This window comes from Chaetodon trifascialis, chromosome 5 (assembly GCF_039877785.1).
Source record: "Chaetodon trifascialis isolate fChaTrf1 chromosome 5, fChaTrf1.hap1, whole genome shotgun sequence".
Lineage (NCBI taxonomy): Eukaryota > Metazoa > Chordata > Actinopteri > Chaetodontiformes > Chaetodontidae > Chaetodon > Chaetodon trifascialis.
The window spans coordinates 4,778,397-4,801,590 of NC_092060.1; the positions used below are offsets into that span (position 1 = coordinate 4,778,397).

General features: G+C 41.9%; 1 protein-coding gene across 1 annotated transcript in view; it reads left to right on the forward strand.

Moving 5' to 3' along the window:
• The window catches only part of gfra3 (GDNF family receptor alpha 3), a 54,756-nt gene extending 40,513 nt beyond the window's left edge, over positions 1 to 14,243 (forward strand). Inside the window, exons 7-8 of the mRNA XM_070961939.1 lie at positions 1,314 to 1,450; positions 13,970 to 14,243. Coding sequence (XP_070818040.1) covers positions 1,314 to 1,450; positions 13,970 to 14,185 — 353 coding nt within the window. The 3' untranslated portion in view covers positions 14,186 to 14,243. The remainder of the gene's footprint in view (positions 1 to 1,313; positions 1,451 to 13,969) is intronic.
• Positions 14,244 to 23,194: the final 8,951 nt, after the last annotated feature.

Sequence of the window (23,194 nt, forward strand, 5' to 3'; positions counted from 1 at the left end):
ATGGATACTTGTGTACACTAATTTACATAGAAAAGGAAGGGTAGGGGTAAGGCCCCCAATAAGGACCCTCAGTTCTTTTCGAATGGGCTCCCTAGCACGTTAACCCAGCCTTAGTTAGTGTAAGCGTCACAGTGACTGTGCACAGACCCTGAGTCATGTTGCAGTCAGGTTGCCAAGGTTGCCAGGTTTGCTCGACAACCTTATCTTTCACTGTAGCTGGAGACTGCACAGAAGTGCTGGCTTTTTTTTTTTTTTACATTTCAGTTTGTGTACAGACTAAATAAAAGAGATATGACATGTCAGTAAGCGAACTTGAAGCTGTGGGCGGGTGTGTTTTTGAACTTTGGACAGAGCCAGGCTAGCTGTTTCCCCCTGCTTCCACTCTTTATGCTAAGCTAAGATAACAACATCCTTCAGGTCTGTATTTAACACGCAGACATGAGACAATGCAAACTGGGTTGGAATTATTCCTTCATGCCTCACTGCATGTAGGGATTTTATTTATTCTGAAGAAGTTTCCTAATTGTGCGTTCAAATCAAAAATATCTCCAAAAAAGGAAAGGATTTCTCATGGTTTTATGGCATATTTTACCATCTCATGATACTCTCATGATGTATGCTTTTTCACACTTTCTACCCAAAAGCACTTGAGTATTTAGAATTTTAGACATTGTTTGGAGTAGAGGCACTTTTAAAAGAGTAGCCAAAAATACTGCTATCCATATTGTTTTTATAAATCCTGTTTTAAATAATATATCTGACAACCAGAATTATGAAAACAGAATCAATGTGTCACCATCAAATATACTCTGAAGAGCAACTCAAAGGGAATAAATGAAAAAATGTCTTCCACATGATGTCTGCTGAATCTCTCTGGGTGGCTCCCTCCTACAGTGATGTTCACAGCATGAACTGAACTCTTCCTCTTTATATGTCTGCTACATGTTATAGCCTTAGCAATCATAAGAGTCTTATGGTGTGTATCTGCAGCATTAGGCTTCTGCAGGGCTCAGAGGTGTGAGGATAGGGGCCGGAGGGTAAAGCCCTCCAGGTGTCACTCAATCACAGCAGCTGTCAATAAGGCTGTCGATACACACTGAGCCTGTCCAAACACTAAAGCTTGGATCGATGCGTCAATGCACTTCCCATAAAGCTTGGTGATTTATCTATCTGCTGACAGCTCAAACAATAAAGCTGCCAAATAGATATGTGGGTTCACACCCACTCAGATGCAGCGTGGCAGCACACAGGCCAGCTGAGCGCACACACACAAACACACACAGAGTTGGTGATCGGGCTGCGTTTCCATGCAGGTAACTCCATCACTTGGATGGGGAGCCCCGGCTCCCTGCCTGCAGACATCACCCCCCCTCCTGCTCCCAGACCCTCCCCGCTAGTTCAGGAGGATGAGCTGCTGAGCAACAACCACCTGCCTGAACACAACAACATCGTGAGTACACCTCAGCTCATCACACGCACCGCCTTCACATTTTAAATTACCTTTCAGGCTGTTATCCTAAGGCCTTTTCTATTATCTTTGGTTTGAGCTCATCTTGTCACTTGTCACAGTATGTTTGTGGTATTTGTTTTATCTCCATTGCTGGGACATTTTATCTGGTTTATTATTTCTACCGTTTCCCCGTTTGATTCTTGTAAGCTCAGACCTATGAGCCTCCCTCACTCGTTTTGGATTGTGACAACACAAAATGGAGTTTGTGTTTCCAGATATATTTGCTGTATCTTTCAAGATATATTGATTCAATTTTCCACAAGTTGACAAAATCATCAAAGGAGGTTATCTATGGATGTTTTGGTCAATTTTAACTAACCACATAAGTGTTTTTAATGTGTGTGTGTTATGAGTTTTTAACTTTTATTGTTTTGAATTTTATGGTTTCTACTTGGGCATAGATTTAGGTGAAAGTTTCAAGTTTCTTGCAGGTACATCAAGACCTTAACAAATTTTAAAATTCAAAATGTAGATCATTGTATACTGTAGCACTACCACCAGGAGAATTTTCCAATCAGAGGCTGCAGTCACTAAGCATGTTCCCAGTCGGCAATCATAAAGACAAAGAAATGACAAACAAAATATTACAAGAGTCTGCAGTCCTGCCAGCAGCACCGCGGGGCTGTCCTTAGGCTCAGAGGTGCCTTGAGGTAAATTCAAATGTCAGCATGGTAACATGCTCACATGACAACCCTAACATGTCGACATGATCAGCTAAAACTCCAACACAGTCCAGCTGAGGCTGATGAGGTTGTCATCAGATTTCCAGGGATTTGGTCAGAAACCAAGGTCATAGTATTGACCTGATGATGGCGCTTGATGAAAAGTCAGAGAATCCCTTAAGTTTATTTTTGTTCATCCTGAGGGGAGCATGAATGTCGGAACCAAATTTAATGGCAATGCGTTCAATAGATGTTAATGTGAACCGACCAACTGGCTGTCAGATGGACGGACCATCAGACCAACACTGCCATCCCTTGAGCCAGGCTGATAACATTGCTAAAAAATGGCATTTAGAAGACAAAGTAGTCAGCAGGCATAATTCAATATAATGGTTGATTTACTTTCATAGGTACTAGCATCTGTACAAAAGCACTAATGTAGACATTTTACACAAGAATAGCACTGATCATATGAATAGGAAAATGATAAATGCTATGAGGGAAGTTTGAAAGGGTGAAATGTATTTATTTTGGATTATTGGTCATTCTGCATTCAGTCACACTTTTGCTAGATAAGCTCTCACTGACAGTTGCCATCCTAATGAGAAGGTCAAACATCTCATCAGTGGTAGTAGAACACAATATGAGTTAGCGTTTGACTTTAAGATTAAAGGAGTAGCTTTGGGGCAGAAGTTATCAAAGCATGTTGGCAAGCCATCAAAAGATTCTCCAGGGTGTCTATGATCCAACTGAAGCTGTGTTTGTAGGACTGCTGAGGTCCAGATGATGGGAGACCGCATGGATACACTTTGGGTTATTCAGAACTAAGAGGAGATGTAAGAATTTCAGTGGTAAACCTGGGGAATGCCTGATTTAGAAATACAAAAATGATAATCCATCTTGATTACTTGAGAATCTTTCCACAACAGCTGAGAGAAGCTTGGCAGGATCTTCTGTTTGAACACATTTGCTTGCAGCCTGGGCCCAAATATTTTCACGTTTGGTCACCTGTCAAGACCTGGTCAAAGACTGAGTCCCAAGGTAAAATGTAGGTAATGGTATTCCATACTGTATGACAACCATTTCATCAACCTACATGATTGTTTAGTCCTGACAGTGAGAGAGGGGCATATACTGTCGAGTAAATACAAACACTATACTGCATACAATACTAGTTTGCTATTTCCTGAGACATTTTTGGCCATTTTTTTTTCTTGTTGTTCCTTCTACTTACATATATCAATATCCAGATTCCAGACATGAATGGTAAAAAAAAAAAACCCAACTACTAAATACTACTAAAAAAATGGGTGGCAACTGAAACTTTTTTTTTTTTTTTTTTTTACAATATTGATCTAGCTTCTTCTAATTAGTTGTAAAAACAAATTTCCAATCAGCTCAGCAATCATGTTTGTCCCTGCTATAGGCACAGTACAAGGGCTGTGGTCTGAGGTCCTTTTTCTGTCATTTCTGAGTGGATTTATGGACCTTTATGGACCTTATGTCATGATGGTCATCAAAGATAATGATGTCCTAAGGAAATGTAAATCACACTGAATGATATGAATGATCAATATGTGTTTCATGTCTGTGTCTTCAGAATTGACTGAGTTACAATTTAGACATGAGTTATGATTTTTGACTCAAATTCATCTCACGCACCCCCCAGAGAGGTTTTGGTTTTCTGTTTTGGCTTTGTGCTGCTGAATGTTCATGTCTGTGACAGATCACATCCTGTAATTTCATCATGGTTAAAACGCTGTCCAGATCAACGGGTGTACTGCTGAGAAGCACAGGGAGGATTTCATTCTCCTACCTCCCCTTGTGATGTTAATCCCATCTGAATGAGGCTTATGTGTTGTTTGAGAGGGCATAAACAACAGGATATTTTGCTGTCTAATTTGGAGGACTTGTCAGCTGTCCCACTCTGTACCAGATGCTGGCTGTAATGTGTAATTTTGTTGCTTGATGACTAAAAGATAAAGGGCTCTATTTTCGACTTCGCCGCCGGCGCGCCGCAGGTTGCGCCGCCGGCGCAGTGGTATTTTCGAGCGGCGCAGGCAGGCGCACAGCGCATTTGGTATTTTGGTAGCCCGAGGTGTACAGAGGTGCGCCAGGATGGGCGTTGCGGCGCAATAGGGGGGAGGTGTCGGCATAATGAGCATAATGGAATTTTCGACCATTTCGGTCTGTGCCGGCGGCGTAAAAGTGCGCTGAAAGCTCGCCACCTCAGACCTGGTCAACTCTGTGCGCCGGCGGCGCAAGTGGATTTTTGTAAACCGGCGGAGTCGTGCGCTCACGTCACCAATACCTCACAGTCAGGTTTCCACAGTGTCTGGTATTTCACTGCGATCAATTATTAGCAACAACTGCAATTCAATGCAACTATCTGAGTCAGCACATACAGTCAGACATAAATTTATATATTTTGATCAGTATCTCATCTGACCACATCGAAAGCGCGTTCGGCACGCGTAATTATCACTCACCCTGACTGAATGTACACAGGTGAAACAGGGATGTCTGGTGATCTGTGACTCAAATTGCCTGGTGACAAACGTATATGCCACTTTCCCCGGGTCGGCACATGACTCGTTCATCCGGCGAATTCTAGCATCCCTACAGTCTTTCAGGGGGACACCCCTCTGGATGTGTGGCTGCTAGGTGATAACGGCTATCCACTGAAAACGTGATGACGCCATATATCACACCGTCAACAAGACGGCAGCGTGGTTTTAACAGTGTTTTCAGCAGTGCTCGGTCAGTCATCGAACGCACACTGCGATCAATAATTAGCAACAGCGACGATTCAATGTAACTGTCTAAGTCAGCACATACAAGCGCGTTCGGCACACGTAATGGTCACTCGCCCTGACCGAATGTGCACAGGTGAAACAGGGATGTGAACTAATCGGTTAACGTCGCTGTGCCAACAGAAACAGCCGTGGCATCCTACAGAGCATATATACTGCATCTATCTCAGAGCACTGAGAGACAGAGAGAGACAGACACATGGAAAAACGTAAGTGATGATCGTTGTCCGCTATTACCCACGTCATTTCATTCCAAATACAAATGTTATCATTGTAATGCTGAACGTTATCTGTAACGATGGAGTACATCATTGCTTTGAGGAGGATGAAGAGGAGGCCGAGGATTTACCATCTAAGGACCTCATATTTAGACATCAGAATCAGAATCAGAAATTCTTTATTTATCTCCGAGGGGAAATTGTTTTTGTTGCAGTGCTCCTTACAAGAATAGAATTAGAATAAAATTAGAGAAGAAAGAAAAGAAAGAGAACTATATATATATATATCAAGCAAATATAAAAACAAAATATTTATATTGAAAATATAAATATATAAACAAAATATACCACAAAATATAGAACACGATATAAAACAATATATACATATATATATACTGAGAAAAAATAAACAGTATATACAAACGGTTGTGCAAAGTAATACAAATGGATGTCAGGAGACATGAGTGACGTCAGTCTCCTGGAAACTTGCCATGTGCCTAGCCAGCGGTGTTCTTAAAGGTGAGGCGAGGAGCTGCTGTGATTGGTGAAGATTTGACTCGGCTGTGCCAAACCCACTCCACGCCTTCTCCCCTCCCTCTTTCCGAGTTGTCGCTGGGTGGGACTGCGGCGCAGCTCACGAAAATACCAAAGTCTGCGCCGCCACGCCCCATCGGCACAGCATCTAGGACATTACAATTCACTGACATTCACATTACAGCTGGTGAATTCTTTTCATCACTGTAGTTCTCGACGGTAGCTGGAAATTAGAGTCAGATGACGCTATCTGAAACGCCTCTTTTAGGCCCTCGTCTTCCACGATTGAAATCGGCCTGCAATCAGCAGCAACCCACTTTGCGATTGAGTTTGTCAGTTTTTCTGTCGTGGCTCTGCTCATTCGTTTTCCTAAATCAGCAAGTGTGGGTTGGCGGAGTGAGCTCACGGTAGTACTAGCGGCACTAGCAGCAACTACATGTTTAGCGTTTAAATGATAATTCAGGCTGGAGCTGCTATGGTGATAGGAAAATTCTTTTTTACACAAGGTACAAATCACTGCGTTCTTGTTAATAGTCCCGTCTTTGTTCTTTTTATAAATACACTTACAGTTCAAAGGTTCAAGTGGACTTGCCTCGCTCGCATCCATGTCTGTTGTCACCCTGCTTTTGACTAGTGGTGCAGGTAGGATGCGACCTGCCACTGCAGCCTACGGGTCACTCAAAGGGCAAAATTGAAAATACTTGCGCATTGACTTGCCACTCATGTAGGGCTGGGCGATATGGCTGAAAACTCTATTGCGATATAAGTGTTTTATATTGGTCATATCGATAATTATTGATTTTTTTTATGGCCTATTTAAAATAAGGACCAGGAGAAAAATACATTCAATTCAAACATTTTTATTTTAAATTGAACCTTCCTCTGATTATAATCCCCTCAGCTATCAAGGCAGAAAGGAACGGAAATGTCAACACAACCATGGAAAACACTCAAAAAGTGTAAAAATGTAAACAGAGAGAAACCTGGGAACTTTTTTTCTGCAGGTTTAGTGCAGAAAGTTCACAAGCTGATTCACCTTCTGCTGAATAAAATGTTTTCAGATATGTGCAGTGTTTTGGAAACATAGCAGAAACTGAGGTAGACTTGACTGAACTATAAAACCAGCCTAGACATATGAACAACTTCAGTCACTCTTCTTACTCTAAACAAACATGAACTATTCAATTATATTTTTATTGCAAGTGTGTTTTTTTGTTGTTGTTTTTTTTAAAAGCACGTGTAAGAGATGTTTGTAACCTGGCTTCTCCTCAGTGCTCAGTGAAGCATGTCTTTAGCTATATGATATGCCGCTGCCTCCGTTACGTCTTCGTGCCTTTTAGATGATTTGTCATCAGGCGCTGAAGCAGATACCTCTGCATGGTGGTCTGCTGCTTGTGCGGTGGTGCTGCGGTTGGCAGACGTTGGCGAATACGGCTGCGCTCCAAAGAGTGAGCGCGGCTAAGATGGTTAAACAAGTTTGTGGTATTACCGGTCTTGGTGGAGACGACAGTCTTGCATAAGTTACAGACCACATCGGTCTGACTACGGTCCGACTTATAAAATCCAAAAAACTCCTTACTGGCGAGCTGACTTTCCCTGTTCTATCGACGATTTCTTCGCTCGCTGCAGCGCTCACTTTCTATTTCTCATCTCACTCCTCACGGAGCAACAAACACGAGACAACGAGATGGCGCAACCGAACTTGATAATGTTACATGATTGGCGTGTTAGCGTGTCTCTCTCACTGATTAGCGATTACTCCCTACGTTGCTCAGTTACCTGAGAGCGAGTGCCTTTGTTCATGCGACCAAACTCGCTTCGCAACTTCTTCCGACGAAGAAAAAAAAAAAGATCAAGTGTTTTATCGAACGCATTTTTTATTCATAGTGACGACGCGTCTATCGCGAGACATATCGCTATTGTTTTCATCGCCCAGCCCTACACTCATGATTAATTGCGTTAATTTTTATAGCGCGTTAATTTGCAGCGTAATTAATTAATCTAATTAACGCGTTAAACTGACAGCCCTAATTCTTCTTCTTCTTCTTCTTCTTCTTATTATTATTATTATTATAAAGTAATCATGGACGTACAGATTACTGAATTACTTTGAAAATGTAAAAACATGATGGTTCTTTGGCAAATTCTGGCAGATTCTGGAGTAAGTGGATTCATGAACAGTTATTTGTGATGAACCTGAGAGATAATGCGATAAGATGAGATAATTTCCTCGTAGCTGATATTGTCAGGAAGTAACGCTGAATCAACGACTCTGCAAGTTCAGATTTGGCTACGAGCTCAGAGTTACGGCTAAGAGGCGGGGTATGAACCTTGATGCATATTGCAGTTAATGCTGCTGATTGGCCCAGTTCAGGTGTGAACATGTTCCGATCTCAGCCAAGTGATTGCTCAGTTCATATTCGACATACATTTCCCTGCTGTTTGGTGCTTAGCATGTGGGTGGTGAGGGTGGTGAGGGGATCAGGGTCAGACCTCAGCTATAGCCAAACAAATGTTTGAACTGTCCTCACTGTGTCTGTTTAATTTGTCTCTCCCAGCCCATAAGGCTACACACAGTCTGTGGCACATAGACAAGTCTTGGCCTGAAGTGTTTTGATTTCAGTCCTGTTGGATCATGTCTGAGTCTGCCAGCTCATCATGTGCAGACAGTAACAGACACACAGACATGCTGAAACGTGCTGTTAACACATATGTTCTGAGAGTTCCTCCTTTCACAGCTCCTGGCTGCCCTTGTCCAATACTGACCATTAAATGTGGTCCAATTCAGGCATGGTCCTGGCTACTGTAACTTTGGCCAGACCACAATCTGCCGTGGCTGTGGCTCCCTGGCTCCCAGCATGCCTCATTGCCAAAGATAATCTGGGCCGCCAGACAAGAGGGGATTCCAACTCTCTCTCTTCTTCGGTTGCCCTCCTCCGCTCTCTCTCTCTCTCTCTCTCTCTCTCTCTCTCTCTCTCTCTCTCTCTCTCTCTCTCTCTCTCTCTCTCTCTCTCTCTTCCTCTCTGTCCGTCTGTGTCTCTCTCCCACTGAGCGGATTAGATGAGGTGTTGGTTGGAAGCAGTGCATCAGTCAGGCTTCATTAGTATGAATTTATTCATGCCCATATGTCTCCCCCTTTCTCTTCCGTCCCCAAATCCCCCTCTTCCCTCCTTCCTTCCTTCCTTCCTTCCTTCCTTCCTTCCTTCCTTCCTTCCTTCCTTCCTTCCTTCCTTTCCTAAGTTTCTGTATCCTTCCTTTTCTTCTTTTACTCATTGACCCTTTTCTTTCTGTTCTCAGTTCATTCAGTCTTGCATGCTCAATCTTTCACTGTACCCTTCCCCCCTTCATCCATACCTGCTCCAAATCTCTTCATCCGTCCGTCACTCTGCTGCTTGTCTTGTCTTTCTGAGGAGCTTTGGCTTGTTTCTCTAAAGTGATTTTTCAAGAATTTGAAAGGTTTCACTTCAAAAAGCTCACTATCCGCTCCAGCAGTGGAAAAAATGTCACACTTAGAGACATAGATTACTGCTCTTTGTTTTAAATGTTACATTTCCACAAGGAATGCAATCAAATATGTGGCGAGGTGGGATTTTAATGTGAGTGTGAATACCAGCAGCCTGTTCATATTCTCATTCATAGAGATATTCATTTTTGTTTTGACATAGCTTTACTGACAGTGCACTATCCAGCCAATCAGAAACATAAGAATATTATGTAATTTTGAGGATATAACATGCTAGCCTTTTTTGTGAATGCATTTTAATAAAGTTGAGGGGCATTCAAGTCAAAGTAGAAAAAAATGAAAAATGTCATAATCAGTACACACAGATTGCATTCTATGACATATAGAATATAAAAAAACGTGTTCATTTAGAAATATAATGTGCAACTAAATTAAATTAAATTAAATTAAATTAAATTAAATTAAATTAAATTAAATTAAATTAAATTAAATTAAATTAAAGGTAGCACTTTACTACTCCTGCTTAGGGCATGTCCATTTTTGTTCATGTCTGAGCATCCATGGGGTACTTTTCATTTAGGCTATTTACCAAAGTGTGTTACTAAGGCGGTAAAGGTGTCAGTATGCTCAGTGAAGTTCTTGGCAAGTCGTCCAGCAGTGTGACTTACCTCTCACACCTTTCCAACATTGAAGTGAAGGGACTGTGTAACTTTCCAAAAGCATTGCTCTAACAATCCCAGGCCCTGCTGTGAGGAGGTATGAAAGTAGCTCCTTTTTTGTTTCTTTATGACTGTGTTTGCCCCTTTGTCATGTGTTCACCTCCATGAATGGTCCCCTTGAGTGTGGCCAACAGCAACACAGACTTTTGCCTTTAGACATGGTCAGTCCAGACTTTGTATGAACCAGTTTGTTTCAAGCATACCTCCATCTAATTAGAACAACCTGCCACGAACCCTCACCCTCAAAGTCTGTAAAACGATGAATACACACTCCAAAGTGTTTATCTGTATGTCTGAATTTGATCCATTAAGACTAATAAAAATGTAAAAATCTCAGTAAATTATTTTGTCATTAAGGATGTGCATGCGTGTTCTAAAAATGGAAGCCCAGATATTTTTTTGTTGTGTTGACTTTGGGAGCAACTTCCATTGGACTGAATGGGGCGCTATCTTGGAATACAGTGTCCAATTATTTTAATCCAGCTGGCTTGCAATAATATTAGCTCTGCCCCCTGTTGGTCATGTGACTCTCTCACATATTGTAGCGGTCCCTTGAGAGCTTCACTTTGCAGATGTCTCATTTGTAGCTTTTTAATAGGAAGTTTCAGATAGCACTAAGAGGAAAGGTTAGGTGGTCTTTCAACTTGTTGGGCAGGTAAAATTGTGACTGACTAAGGTCAGACCATTGTTAGACCATTAACATGACAACTCACAACAAACAGCAATAAGTGTGTGTAAGTTCACTAGACATGTGCTGGTCCTAAAAAAAACCCAAGTCTGTCATCTTCACTCCAATTATCTTCAAAGAAATATTAACTATATTCTTCAGGCTTGTTCTGTCCCCCACCAATGTGTTATAAAATAGCAGATCAAAGGAAAGGTCACAAAGACTCTCAATAAAAGATAGTGACTAAGAATAACTCTGCAGATGAAGCTTAGAATGAGGGTGCTCTCTCTGCTGGTGAGGCTTAATATTTTTAACATCCCATCTCAAACACAGTAGACAATACTTATTAGAATCTATTCCACTGCTAATGAATAGAATTATTGTCACATCACTTCACAAACGTGAGAAGAACCTTACCATGATCCCTTTCTGCAGCCTGAGGCAGAGCTAAATGACTGCCCTGTTCACAGCTTTTGCAACTGTCAGACAAGATGATGAAGTTGAATCAAAAACTGGCAGTCAAAAACTCTAAAAACCATGACATGAGCAGGTATCAGAGACAGTATTTCAACAAAATGACAGAGGAGTGTATTGTCATCAGTAGAAAAACAATAACCTAGCATCAGCCTTGGGCAGCCCCAGATGTTGATGCATATCATTGGGAATGAGCAGCTGGGTGTCCTCAACACTTAACACTCATTACGCTGCAGTGAACACATTCATCAACAGCTTAAAAGTTTTAAATAATGACTTGTTGGTGTTCACACATGAACACACGATACATTTAACTTCATGTTTAATTGCAAAAAAAAACCCATTGTAATTTCAACCATGAACCAAACTTACGTGTAATAAATTGCATGACGTTCTATTGGCACATTAGAATAAGCAGTTGTTGAACAACAATCTGGATTCTGTATTGTGACTCTTTTATATTCTTCTGAAAGTCTGCCCATCTGTCTGTTTGAAAACATATAACGTGGGTTGCAGTGTTGCCTTACAATTCAGTTCTTCATATCCCGATTATGTTATTTCAGACCTCAACCCTCTCGTCAGACAGAACATTGACAGAACGTGTAAAACCCCCAAATTACATGGTGACGTTTTTAAGAATCAAACCTACATTTTTTTAATTGAGTTCTCTCTAATATCTGTGCATGGCAGCTATACAAGTCATCCAAATTGCAAACTGCAAAATATGTTTAGATATTCTCATCTGGTGCCCATATCAGCAGGATGGCACCATTTGTCTGTGCCTTAAGAACTGTTACAAATCACAAATACATTAGTTTTATGGGTGTGACAACCCCTTGGTTAAGGTTTGTTTAGCTTTAGCCACAGAAAAAGATTTGTTTGGGTTCAAAGAAAGATCATGGTTTGGGTTAAAATGACTGAGATTTGTCACCATGGTTACAATAGTAAACACAAGTGAAAGTTTGATGTTTTGTTGACCATCCATCCACCTCCACCCCCTCCCTATGTCTGTCCCTATATAGTACATCCTCCCTTGCTCCTGTTATGATTATTGCTACAGTAGAGGGCTTTGTGTTTTGAGTGTAAACATATGTCCAGCAAATGACCTACATTGTTCTTCTTGGGAGGTCAGTCTCCAACGACAGTATGGCTAAGGTTATGGAAAGATCATGGCTGTGGTAAATAAAAAAAAAGAAAAGAAAAAAAGAGTTCATTATTGGTGGTCTGTGAGGGATCAAGAACTTCAGCCTCCTGCTTATAAGCTGAATGAGCAACATGTCTCACCTCCACGACCCCAATCACCTCTTCTTTTTGTTTTGCTAATAGAGGGCCTAATAGACAATAGCATGAGTTCAGGCAGGGCACTAACATCATGCTTGCATTTGCTGGGTTGCATCAGCTGCTTCATTCAGGCTTGATTCATCAGCTGCTTGCATACCAGCTGATGAGTAACATCCAATCATATTCATGCAGGTGTACAGCATGGCCATTATAGCCTGATGAATCCCTCTCTTACTATAGTCTGTGTGTGAAATATGTTGGTCTCTGATCCCTGAATTAAGACCTGGATTCCCTCAAAAATGCAAAAATCCAATTTTAGTGCGGTCTCAAAATTAAGCAAATTGTTTTCTGATGAACTATAATGCAAAGAGTGAACAGGCAGCTTAGTTAGCTGGTTGTAGCTCTGCAAACTATACAGTAAATATATTGTAAGTGAAATCATACATTTGAAAAAAAAAAAAAAAAGCCTCACTTACGTCTCTGATGTCCAATACACATCAAGTCCATAAACAAACTGTCCATCCTTATTCATCCAACAGAAAGAGAAACTCAACTGAAAAAAGGGGTTTGGAGATCTGCCATTTGGCCTCTGTTTAGCAAGTGATCTTGCAGTATACTGTAAACTTGGAATCGTTTGGTGTGAATGAAGCAAACAAGGTCAATTATCTGGATAATCCAACTGTCTATAGTATTTTGTACCCGAACTCAACTGGTGCTTTGCCAATGCTGTTCATTGCTGTGGCTCCCTCCAACACCGCAGCTCCCTCCTAAATGTGATTAAGTTTTGGTATTGTTGCTCTAACTAAGATCTCTCTGCAGAATCCTTGTAGCTGCTCAGATTCTCTGGCAGCTGCCTCAAAATTAATTTATGCTTTTCTTTCTTAATGCACTTTCCATGCAAATTACAAATGACATGCAAAAAAAACAAACAAAAAAAAAACATATGCAAAAAAGTGCACTGATTGTTTTTAGCATAATTTATTATCATTCTATCAGTGATTCAGTATTGGAGTGAGGGTATGTTGGGGGGAATCATTTCTGCTTAAGGCGCAAAAATGTTGTGACCGGCTCTGGAAAATGGCTTCACGCTACGCAACCCACTTTGCGTTCATGTATTATTAAGAATTTAGAATTGGTTGAATCTGTGCTTGTCTGTTCTTTTTAAGTCCTTCAACTCAGTGTTTCAGAAAGACTAATTTGAGACTTACACCACCTGTAATTAATTAATGTTTTGATTCTGTGTTTGGATCAAAGTCAATTTGAAATTCAGATTATGGAATACAAATGAATTGCGTTTGATCAAATTCAATCTCAAAACCCAACATACAATTTCAAATGATAAAATATGAAATAAGACTTAGCTTTATAAGACAAAATAAGAGTTCATTTGTTGTTTGTTGTTTACTAGCACCAAAATGTGCCTGACGAAACATTTGATTAAATGATAAAACTTAATATTCTGTTTGAAATGATAACAAACAGATGGTGAATTACCAGATTGGAAGTCCCTTCCACAGAATGCAGAGATATGAAGCTTGGTCTTCACTAAATGCTGCTGGCTTTGGAGCATTCTAAAATGTGATGTTGATGCTGAGACATTTTTACCTACCCTGTCTCCTCCCTGCCAGGTGGTGGAGAGTGAAGAAGAGGAGGAACTGACACAGACAGAGGAAGAGGGTGATGATGGTGGCCAGTTTGACGTCATCCCGCTGTACTCAGAGAGGGCCACTGTCTCCAACCTGGGCTCCTCCGGCACAGGGGGGGCTGCTTCCATCACCACTGGCCCTCCTAAACCCATACTACTGCTCCTCCTGCTTCTGTCTGCCTCCCTCAGCTGGGGGTAGATTGTAGGATACAGAGAAGACACACATGCATACACACACACACACACACACACACACACACACACACACACACACACACACACACACACACACTTATACATGCACATGCACACACTCACATATAATGGACCTGCAAACCTGGACTGATGGCTGTAAACGAATGGAAAGCATAGTGAAGAAATGGACTTCGCATTTTGTCAGTAGCATCCCCTTGATTCCTTACTTCTGTCCTTTCTTCCTTCCATTCCTCCACTGAAAATGGCACTTTGTTCAACATGGGCTGACTGCAGCTGCAGTGTATGAATGCGCTGGGAGCACAGGACTCCTAGTGGTGGTAGCATGTTCACACGCTGCCATCAACCACTGAGCATAAAGTAGCTGTTCCTGTGGTCCAGATGAAGTCTGTTAGTTTGAGGGGCTTGTCTCAGTTGTAAGTTGTATAAATATTAGCAGGCCAGTGTGTGTCAGCAGGATAAAATGCTGGCTTGTGGGTTTATATCATACTGAGAGTATCTGAGAGCAGCTGAGGAGACTGTTCATGTCAGCCTCCTAATTTTCAGTCGTCAATAGCACATATGAATTTCTGACAGCTAGGATATTTCTCAGTTGGTGAAAAAATAAACAACCGGGTGTCCACAAACTTCAAAGCCACCATTGCTGGCAGTTCAACAACAGTAAGTGACACAGTATTAATGACTCAACTCAACGTAACTATTTAAAAAGGAGCTGCAATGCTAACGCAGTTCATTTGACCTGTTAGCGAAATGCTATAAATATGCACCACAGTTAAAGTCATGTTTCCATGTATCTGGTTACAAAGAGGAGATGCACAGGAGGTGATCATTTTAGAATAAGGTGAAAACCCTCCTAAGTCCCAACAATGCCACACTTTCCTATTCTTCCCATTCTGCTTTGCATACAATCCATGAATCACTTTACCGTAGCATGCATATTTTATAAAACAATTGTTAGCATTTTAGGCTGGACAAACACAACAAATATGATGTTGTACACTGTTGGAATCTGTTATTTAAAATGTAATTTCATTTAATTTATTCATCAATTGAACAGAGACTACTTTCTTTGTGAATGAGCTCAGTCCTAAGCTGACAAGTGAACTAGCTACTGTTATCAAGTTAGCTCACAACACAATTAGATACACAGAGATGTGCTCCGAACTCTTTCATTTGTTTTTTTTACAGCATAGACAATGAGAATGTGAAAAGGTTGGTACATATGATATTGCTAACAAGTGTTTTAGCATGATACAATGTGTAAACAAACATGACTTTTATGATATAGACTTTTTTTTATTCATTACTACTCCAGAATTAATCAGTAGCTCTGGAATAGCTCCGTCATTTGGCCAACAGATATTTTGGAGTGAAAACAGATGATGAGCCAGGAAACACATGTGAGTGTTACAGCAAACTGGGTGTTTATGAACACCACATACGTACAGAAATACCCCGCGGCTGCAGTTGGACCTTGTTATTTTTTTGCTTCTGTTTTTTGATCTTCTTGATGGATTATGATTTGTCCTACCGGTTGTGACTTACCTGTCTATGGGTCATCCTAACAATGACTGAAGGGGGAAGTGGCGTTGATATACGATGCATCAGTCAAACTTTATTATGGTGATGAATGAAGCGATCCTCTTCTCCCTGCCACTGTCCCTATTCTACAGCCATGGTGAATGACAAATTACACACTTGTCTCTCATTGTTTAATGAACATCAAGTGCCAAGTGTGTGATGTGTGTGTCTGTGCGCGGTCATGCAGGGTTCAGGCAGAGAGATTGCAAAGAAAATTGGGTAAAGCTTTTTGTTATAATTTGAGTCCTGTACTTCATCGTTCCCACCCACGTCAGCATAGGCACACATCCTGTATAGATTCACACACACACATGCATTTGCACTCATACTGCCTGCCACGTTTTGAGCCGATGCAGCTCTTTCTTGCTTTATTGCTCTATCCCCGTCCCTATCTCCCTCCCCGGTGACTCAGGACCGGGACCTGAGCTGCCACAGGCACCGATATGAATAAAGCCGTCATAATAAAAACAACACACCAGAAACAATATGAGCTCTAAAACGGCAGAACAAATCAAATAGCTCCCCAGCAGGCGAAAAACACACGCTACTTCTGACACCGACACAGAGACAAAATGAAAAGAGTTGGAGAACGAGTGGGAGAGAGATGCGTGTGAAGGAGAAATTAAGAAAAAAAATAAGGCCAAGTCCCTGTGTGGTCTTTGTGCGTTTGATGTGTTACTTGTTTTTAGTTGGGAGGCTGATAATCAGTCCCTGACAACATCTCTTTATCATCTGACAGGCTCCTGGGGGAGAGGAGTGTCTGTGTCTCTTTGTGTGCGTGTGTGTTGTGTGTGTGTGTGTGTGTGTGTGTGGGGGGGGTTATAGTGATAGAAATAGTGTGCTATAGCGAGAACAGAAAGGACCCTGGAGCACAAACATAGCAGAGAGAATCGCCGGCTCTTGATTTTCTATGTCTTATAAATCTTTTGCTGACACTAATTTTTTTTCCTTGTTCCTTTCCTATTTCTTGGGAGTGTGTAAAATTAACTTCCATCTGCAGGGGCACCAGTGATGGTGGAGGGCAAGGAGGGAGAGGAGGGAGAGAGGGAGGGAAGGAAGAGAAGGGACGGAAAAGATGAGATAGAGGGAATGGGAAGACAGAAATAGAAAGAAGATGGAGAAGAGAGGACAAAAACAGGAAATAAGAGAGAGGAAGAGGTTGGCGAGAGGGGGAAGGAGGGAAAACAAGGAGAAAGGAAAGCATGGAGAGGAGAGGAGAAAAAAGAGGACACAAAGAACGGATGGCAGGAAGAAAAAACAATGAAAAGATACTGAAGAAAGCAGCAAGGAAAACGTTGTGGAAGAAGGGAGCAGGGGATGAAAGGAGAGGAAAAAAGTAGGAATGGGAAGAGGAAGGAAGGAGAGCAGGAAACGAGAAGAAGAAAACTGACAGAGGACAGGCTGAAACGAAGAAGGGGAAAGAGGAGATATTTAGAAATCAGAGAAAAGGAAGGATGCAACTGAGAGGAGGGGAAAGGGAGAGGAGGAAGAAAAGAAAAGAACGCCAGAGGAAGGTGCTAGGTGCTTTGTGAAGCCTCTGAGGAAACAAACCACAACGGGAATGAAAGGAGGGAGACAGAGGGAGGGCACGGGGCTGCAGTGCACTTTAACCTCTCCTTTTCTTTTCTTGGGCCCTGCTGTTGCATGTGTTTGCTGGGAAATACACACACACACAAACACACAATCACAAAGGCCCGTCTGTGTGAACACACCCCTCAGACAAAGCGTCTGTCAGTCAGCGGACAGCGATAAGAGACAGTAAAGCTCTGTTGCTCACCTGAGATACTTCTTTAAACATTTAACAGGCTGAACAGTAAAAACCTGATGTTCTGAGAGCAGTTTGCCAAAGTCTGAACTTAGAGTCAGAAACAGGATCAGGCCCTGGAATCTAACAGATCAATGAAACATTCATTCATTGTAATTACTGCAAATGTTTGACAAGTTCTATCTGACATTTAATTTTGATGTGGGCTCACACCAGTGAGTGTAAAGATGGTGTTTTAGTATATAGTATAGTAGTATATACAGTGGCATTTAAAATGCTACTGTATATGTTAACATTTTCATTTCCAAGCATTTTTTTTGACATTTTCAAACTATATATATTTGTCTGAATGGATTTAGCTGTACCTGTTCACAGGCTGACTCATGTTAACAAGTCAGCCATCTTGGACAGCTAGTGTGAAAGGCTAGCGCTAGCATGTTCTGGGCTGGCTGGCAAGTAGCTCATTAGCTAATGTATTAGCTAACTAGCCCTGCGAATCGCCACCAAGCTTCTAGCGCCGCCCACTTCACATGTATGTACGGATGATTTTGCCTGTGCAGCTCTCTGGTGTGACCATCTACTGGCTACTGAGCTTTGTCTGGAACAACAAGACAATTCTTCTGTAAATTTGACTAAAGTGAGCATATACTATGCAGCAAATTACCTCAAAAAGCGATGAGCAGTTTCCTTTGACCTCAGAATGGCTCCCTCCCTCCATCCTCTTCTCTGTTACACAGAATTAGATAGTGAGGTCAGAACCCCCCAACACCCCCACCTCCTACCACCCAATAGTGGGGGTTAATTGAGGTCAGCAAGGGTGGGCTGGTGTCTGATTGACGTGGCCGGCGGGGGCCAGAGTGACGGCCTTTTACCAGGCCCCGTTGTTCGTTTTAATTGTTGTCTCGGCTGTTTGTCATTAGGGCCGACACTCTGTGGCAGGACGACAAGAGGGATGGACAGAGGGAGAAAGAGAGACAGCAAAGGGAGGGAGAGGAGGGAGTGGACACCGGTGATTTACATTAATATGTACTGAAATAAACAAGCGGAGAAGCCATGCGTTAAATCAACTCAGGGAGAGAGAGAGAGCGATAGAGAAAGAGAGCCTCCAGGGTGAGAGAGGAATAGAGGAGGACGGTGTGTGTGTGCTTGGAAAGAAGCGTTCTTTTTATTGTTCTATTACCGTGCAGTAGATTTACACGTACAGAAGTGCACGCACGCACACACGCACACACTCATACACAGCATGTCAGATTTGAGAGTCTAGTGTGTCTGCTTTCTCTCTCCAGTATTTTAGTATTCTAATCCATCATTGGCCTGACATGTCTCTCTCCTCTCTCTCTCTGTCTGTGTCTCTCTCTCTCTGAGCTACTACACATACACAGCATCCAAACGGAAGATAAAGGCAGAGCAGGGGAAAAAACAAACTCCACAGCAGGGAGAGCTTTATCCAGAGAGATAAAGAGGCGGAATAAAGCAGCGACAGAGAGATATAGAGCAAGTTGAAGGAAAGAGAGTGAAAAGGAGTCGAAGGAAAAAGGGGGGGGGGGGGGGTGGAAGTGGGAAAAGCAGGGAAGGAGAGGAAAATGAAAGCAGAGAGAAGAGGAGGATGAAGGGTTGGTGGGATAGGCGAGAGAGCAAGAGATAGAAACATAGTGAGAGAGACGTGTGTGTGTGTGTGTGTGTGTGTGTGTGTGTGTGTGTGTGTGTGTCGTGGCTGAAGCCTGAACCTCCCTGCTCCATTTCACACTCTGTAGGTCCAGACGCATCGGTGCTCAAAGACACACATACACACATGCAGTGACACACATAGACACACAGGGGTCTGTCCTTTTTCGATTTGTAATTCACAAACACACACACACACACACACACTCGTTCGCCGCCATTTCTCAGTCATGCACGCAGATAAACAAAGATGCGCAAACACACAGTCACAGTCACTAAACGGAAATTCCTGCAGCTTTTGCCCTTGACTCGCTCTGCTTCTTGGATGCCTGCTTTCAATCTATTACACTGGATTCAAGAAATATTAAAGGAAAAGTCCCCTCTAAAACATTTCTCTTTTTTTTTCCAACAGCTTTGGTCACATTTCATGGAGCATTTAGTTTGTTGCTTCTTCCCAGAGCCGCTATTTCGCACCAGTGACCAACGCTATCCAGTGAAAAATCTGTAGAAGCACAGATACAAGTCAGGTCAAAGATGCTTCGACTGATGCAAAGCTGATACAACTAACAAGTTAATTAAAATACATCACAGAATAACAGAATGTACTGACAGGAGACTGTGGGGGTTAACTGTTTTCCTCAAAATACCTCCAGTCGCCTGAACTATTTGTGTATTACAGATCATTTCGGCTTTATTTGCCCATATTTTGAGATATGTGTCTCTGAGACTCCTTTACCCCAGCAGCATTGGGGGGGGGGGGGGATAAGGAAATAAAAAAAAACTTTTGATCACATTATTCTTAAAATGTCGATATGTTTTGCTAACAGTGGCACTTCTTTTTTTGAACCTGAAAAACAGTAATATTGATGATCAGATTAGAAGTGTTTGGATCTATCTTAATTTTTTGCTGTCATGGACACGATAGAAATTCCATGTTAGTGTCATTTGACATGTTTATTGTAGCCTTGTAAAAAAGACTGAAAGCAGGGGAAATGCTATCTTAAACACAGCTTGGAATAACCACTCAGCTGACTCATCATCAACTGTTTTGTTTACTGAACAGAGGAAGTGAGACATTGTGGTTTTAGGAGCAGTTGGCAATGGAGCTCTCGCTTGACCAACAACAGCTGAGCAAAGTGATTGCACGCGGCTTCTCATAAGTAGCCTACTGTCCTCAGAGTGGAGTTACTAGATCCAGATTGTTGGGTGGAACATAATGGCTCACTGTAATGTTTATCCAATTTTTTGTCCTAAAAATTCAAGTGCTACATTATCTATCTCTGTTGACCTGCCACCTAAAGCTACTGCTCAGATCAGATCACGTAAGGCTGCAGCAAAAAATGTCCTTGAGTGCATTGAATTGAGCAAGGGTGCATTTTCTTTCTTAGGAATTAAACTTGTCATTTGCATGTGGAGAATATCTATTAAAAAGGAACACAGTCTCACTTTAAGTGGGTTATCAGCTCCTGAAGGAAAGGTGAAGCAGGTTTGGACATCTGGCATCACCCCAAACGAAAACTCATTCAGCATTTGTGGTCAGAGAGGGACCTCTGTCATGTTGGAGGTAGACCACAGTTGCAGGCCAAGATCTACTTAAAGTATCACTTGATCCAAACAATGAGGGATAATGAGGGACAATAATAATCCCTCAACAAGCACAAAACCTCTCATTTCTTTTGAAACTCTGTGGTGTTCATTTTGAAGCAGCAGTGTTTGTCAACCAGCCTTGCACTTTTTATTAAACTGTCATAATGTGTGTAATAAGGGAATTGTGTGCAATGTCTTCTCATTTGACAGTTCATTAGCATTGCTTTGTATAATTTCACTGAATTCCCAGACCCATGAGACAATATTTATGCTGTTGATTTAGTATTCAGTTGTATAATTGTCTTGTCCTTGTACACTCTGACTGAGAAAATTTCTGTACAATTAAATATCTAGTGAATGAATTGTTTGGGACTTCCTGGAGCTTCATCTATGACCCCGCAGGTATCCCCTCATGGACTCCTGGGACTTCTTGGACTCTTTGAGAACCACTGTACCACATTGCACATGAAAAAATATTTGAGATGTGTTTCTGCGAAGTGTTTTGGTCTTTAGCTGAATGTTTTTTCGAGCCGACACAGACGTAGTTGGCATGCGTTGCCATGGTTACCTCGCTCTCACCTTGGTTGCTGCACCCCAGGTGATCCCAAAAGGTAAATGGAGCTGAATGATCTTCGGAAGTCTGATTCTTTTCAATACAGCAACACCTGGCGAGGGCACGGCAGCCATTTTAATGCTTTTTTTCCCTGCTTGACTGACTGACTGAACCCCCCCTCCTCCCCCACCTCTTATCCCGGCAGGTGCTTGGCTGAATGGGACATCATCGCCATGGAGATTGAGGCGATGACACTCACACACACACACACACACACACACACACACACACACACACACACACACACACACACACGCACGCACACAGAGTCATGGACTCGGAAATGAGACTGGCTTTCATGAGCGAGCGGCTGCACAGTCTGACTCGATGAAAAGTTGTCTCTCCAAAGGGAAGACAGCCGCACGGATTGAGCTGTCACTTGAAGGGAACTCTGCTCTGCTCTTTCATCCCTCTGTGTGGAAACGGACGGATTCCTCTTTCTCTTTCATTCTGTCAAATGTAAACCTTTCCTTTGGGTAATTCCAAACTAAAGCCCGGGCTCGGGAGACAAGCAGGTGGAGATAAATGTCCTCCATTTAAAGAGCGTTGACCGAGGCTGAAAACGCTCCCGTCACCCCCACCTTCCCCTCCGCTTCCTGTCTAAAGCATGTCAGTGTACAGTACTAGAGTGAAGGAGGCATATCACCACAGGGTTTCCCCACTCTCTCTCATTTTAGTGTGTGGTCCATCTTAACGCTCCTTTGGTCCTGTGCTTTCTGCCTGTTGGACTGTTGGTGAAACTTTTAACTCCAACTGGGCTGTCCTGCACACAAATAAAAAAAAAAACAACAAAAAAGAAGTAAGCATTGACTCCAGTTGATAGAGATCAGTGGTTGATTGGTTTTAAACTGTGTTGGTGAAACATGATGTATCTCCGGGGGGCATATATGCAGCCCCGCATGAAGTATTTCTATTTCTGATTCAATCGTTGACATTTCGCCCTGCTGAATGTGCCCCCGAGGGGATATGAAACACTCCATGCCTCTGCTGTGTTCACCTGTGAATAATAAAATAAATGTACAAGCTGACATTTCCTTATCTTGACTTCCAGTGTGTCTGTTCTTCTCTAATGACTTCCTCTACTCTAGATTGTGCAGTGCAGATTTACATATCTTTTTCTTGTTGTTTCGGCTCTGTACTCCAGCACTGGAGCATCGATGGAACGATTAGAAACTAACTGTAACTATGAGAGTCACTTTTAGCTTCATTTGAGGTTCTTCACACCTACATCATATGGACACATTTTTACACAACTTTTCTCCATATGCAGTACTTCTGTGTGCTGAAATCAAGACTGATGCAAGTTATGATATCTCCATTTCCAGTGTGCTAGAGGAGAGGCACATGCTAATGTCATCATAAACATAATGTGGATCATAAACTTCATTCACTGGATTCTACAAAAAGTAATTTGATGACATTTCTATTACGAAGTTTATCTTAGTTGGTCCATTTATGTTCCTTCATTTATGAAGGATAATGTATAATATAAATAGGTTTACAATTCCTACGCTGTTCATCCAATGATTTTTTTTTATTTTATTTGTAAACTTTTGTCCATTTTCTAGTTATGTTTTTTCACTAAAAGTGATTATTCCATGGTCACCTTGTTTATAACAGTATATGTCAAATAAAGTACTGATAAGATAAGATAAGACAAGACTTTATTTATCCCATGCTGGGGAAATTCACCTGTTACTGTATGAATGTTTTCATACAGCTTTACTTACTTTCATGTGAGCTGAAGAGAAAGGTGGCTACTCTATTGTTGAGAAAATGGCTCT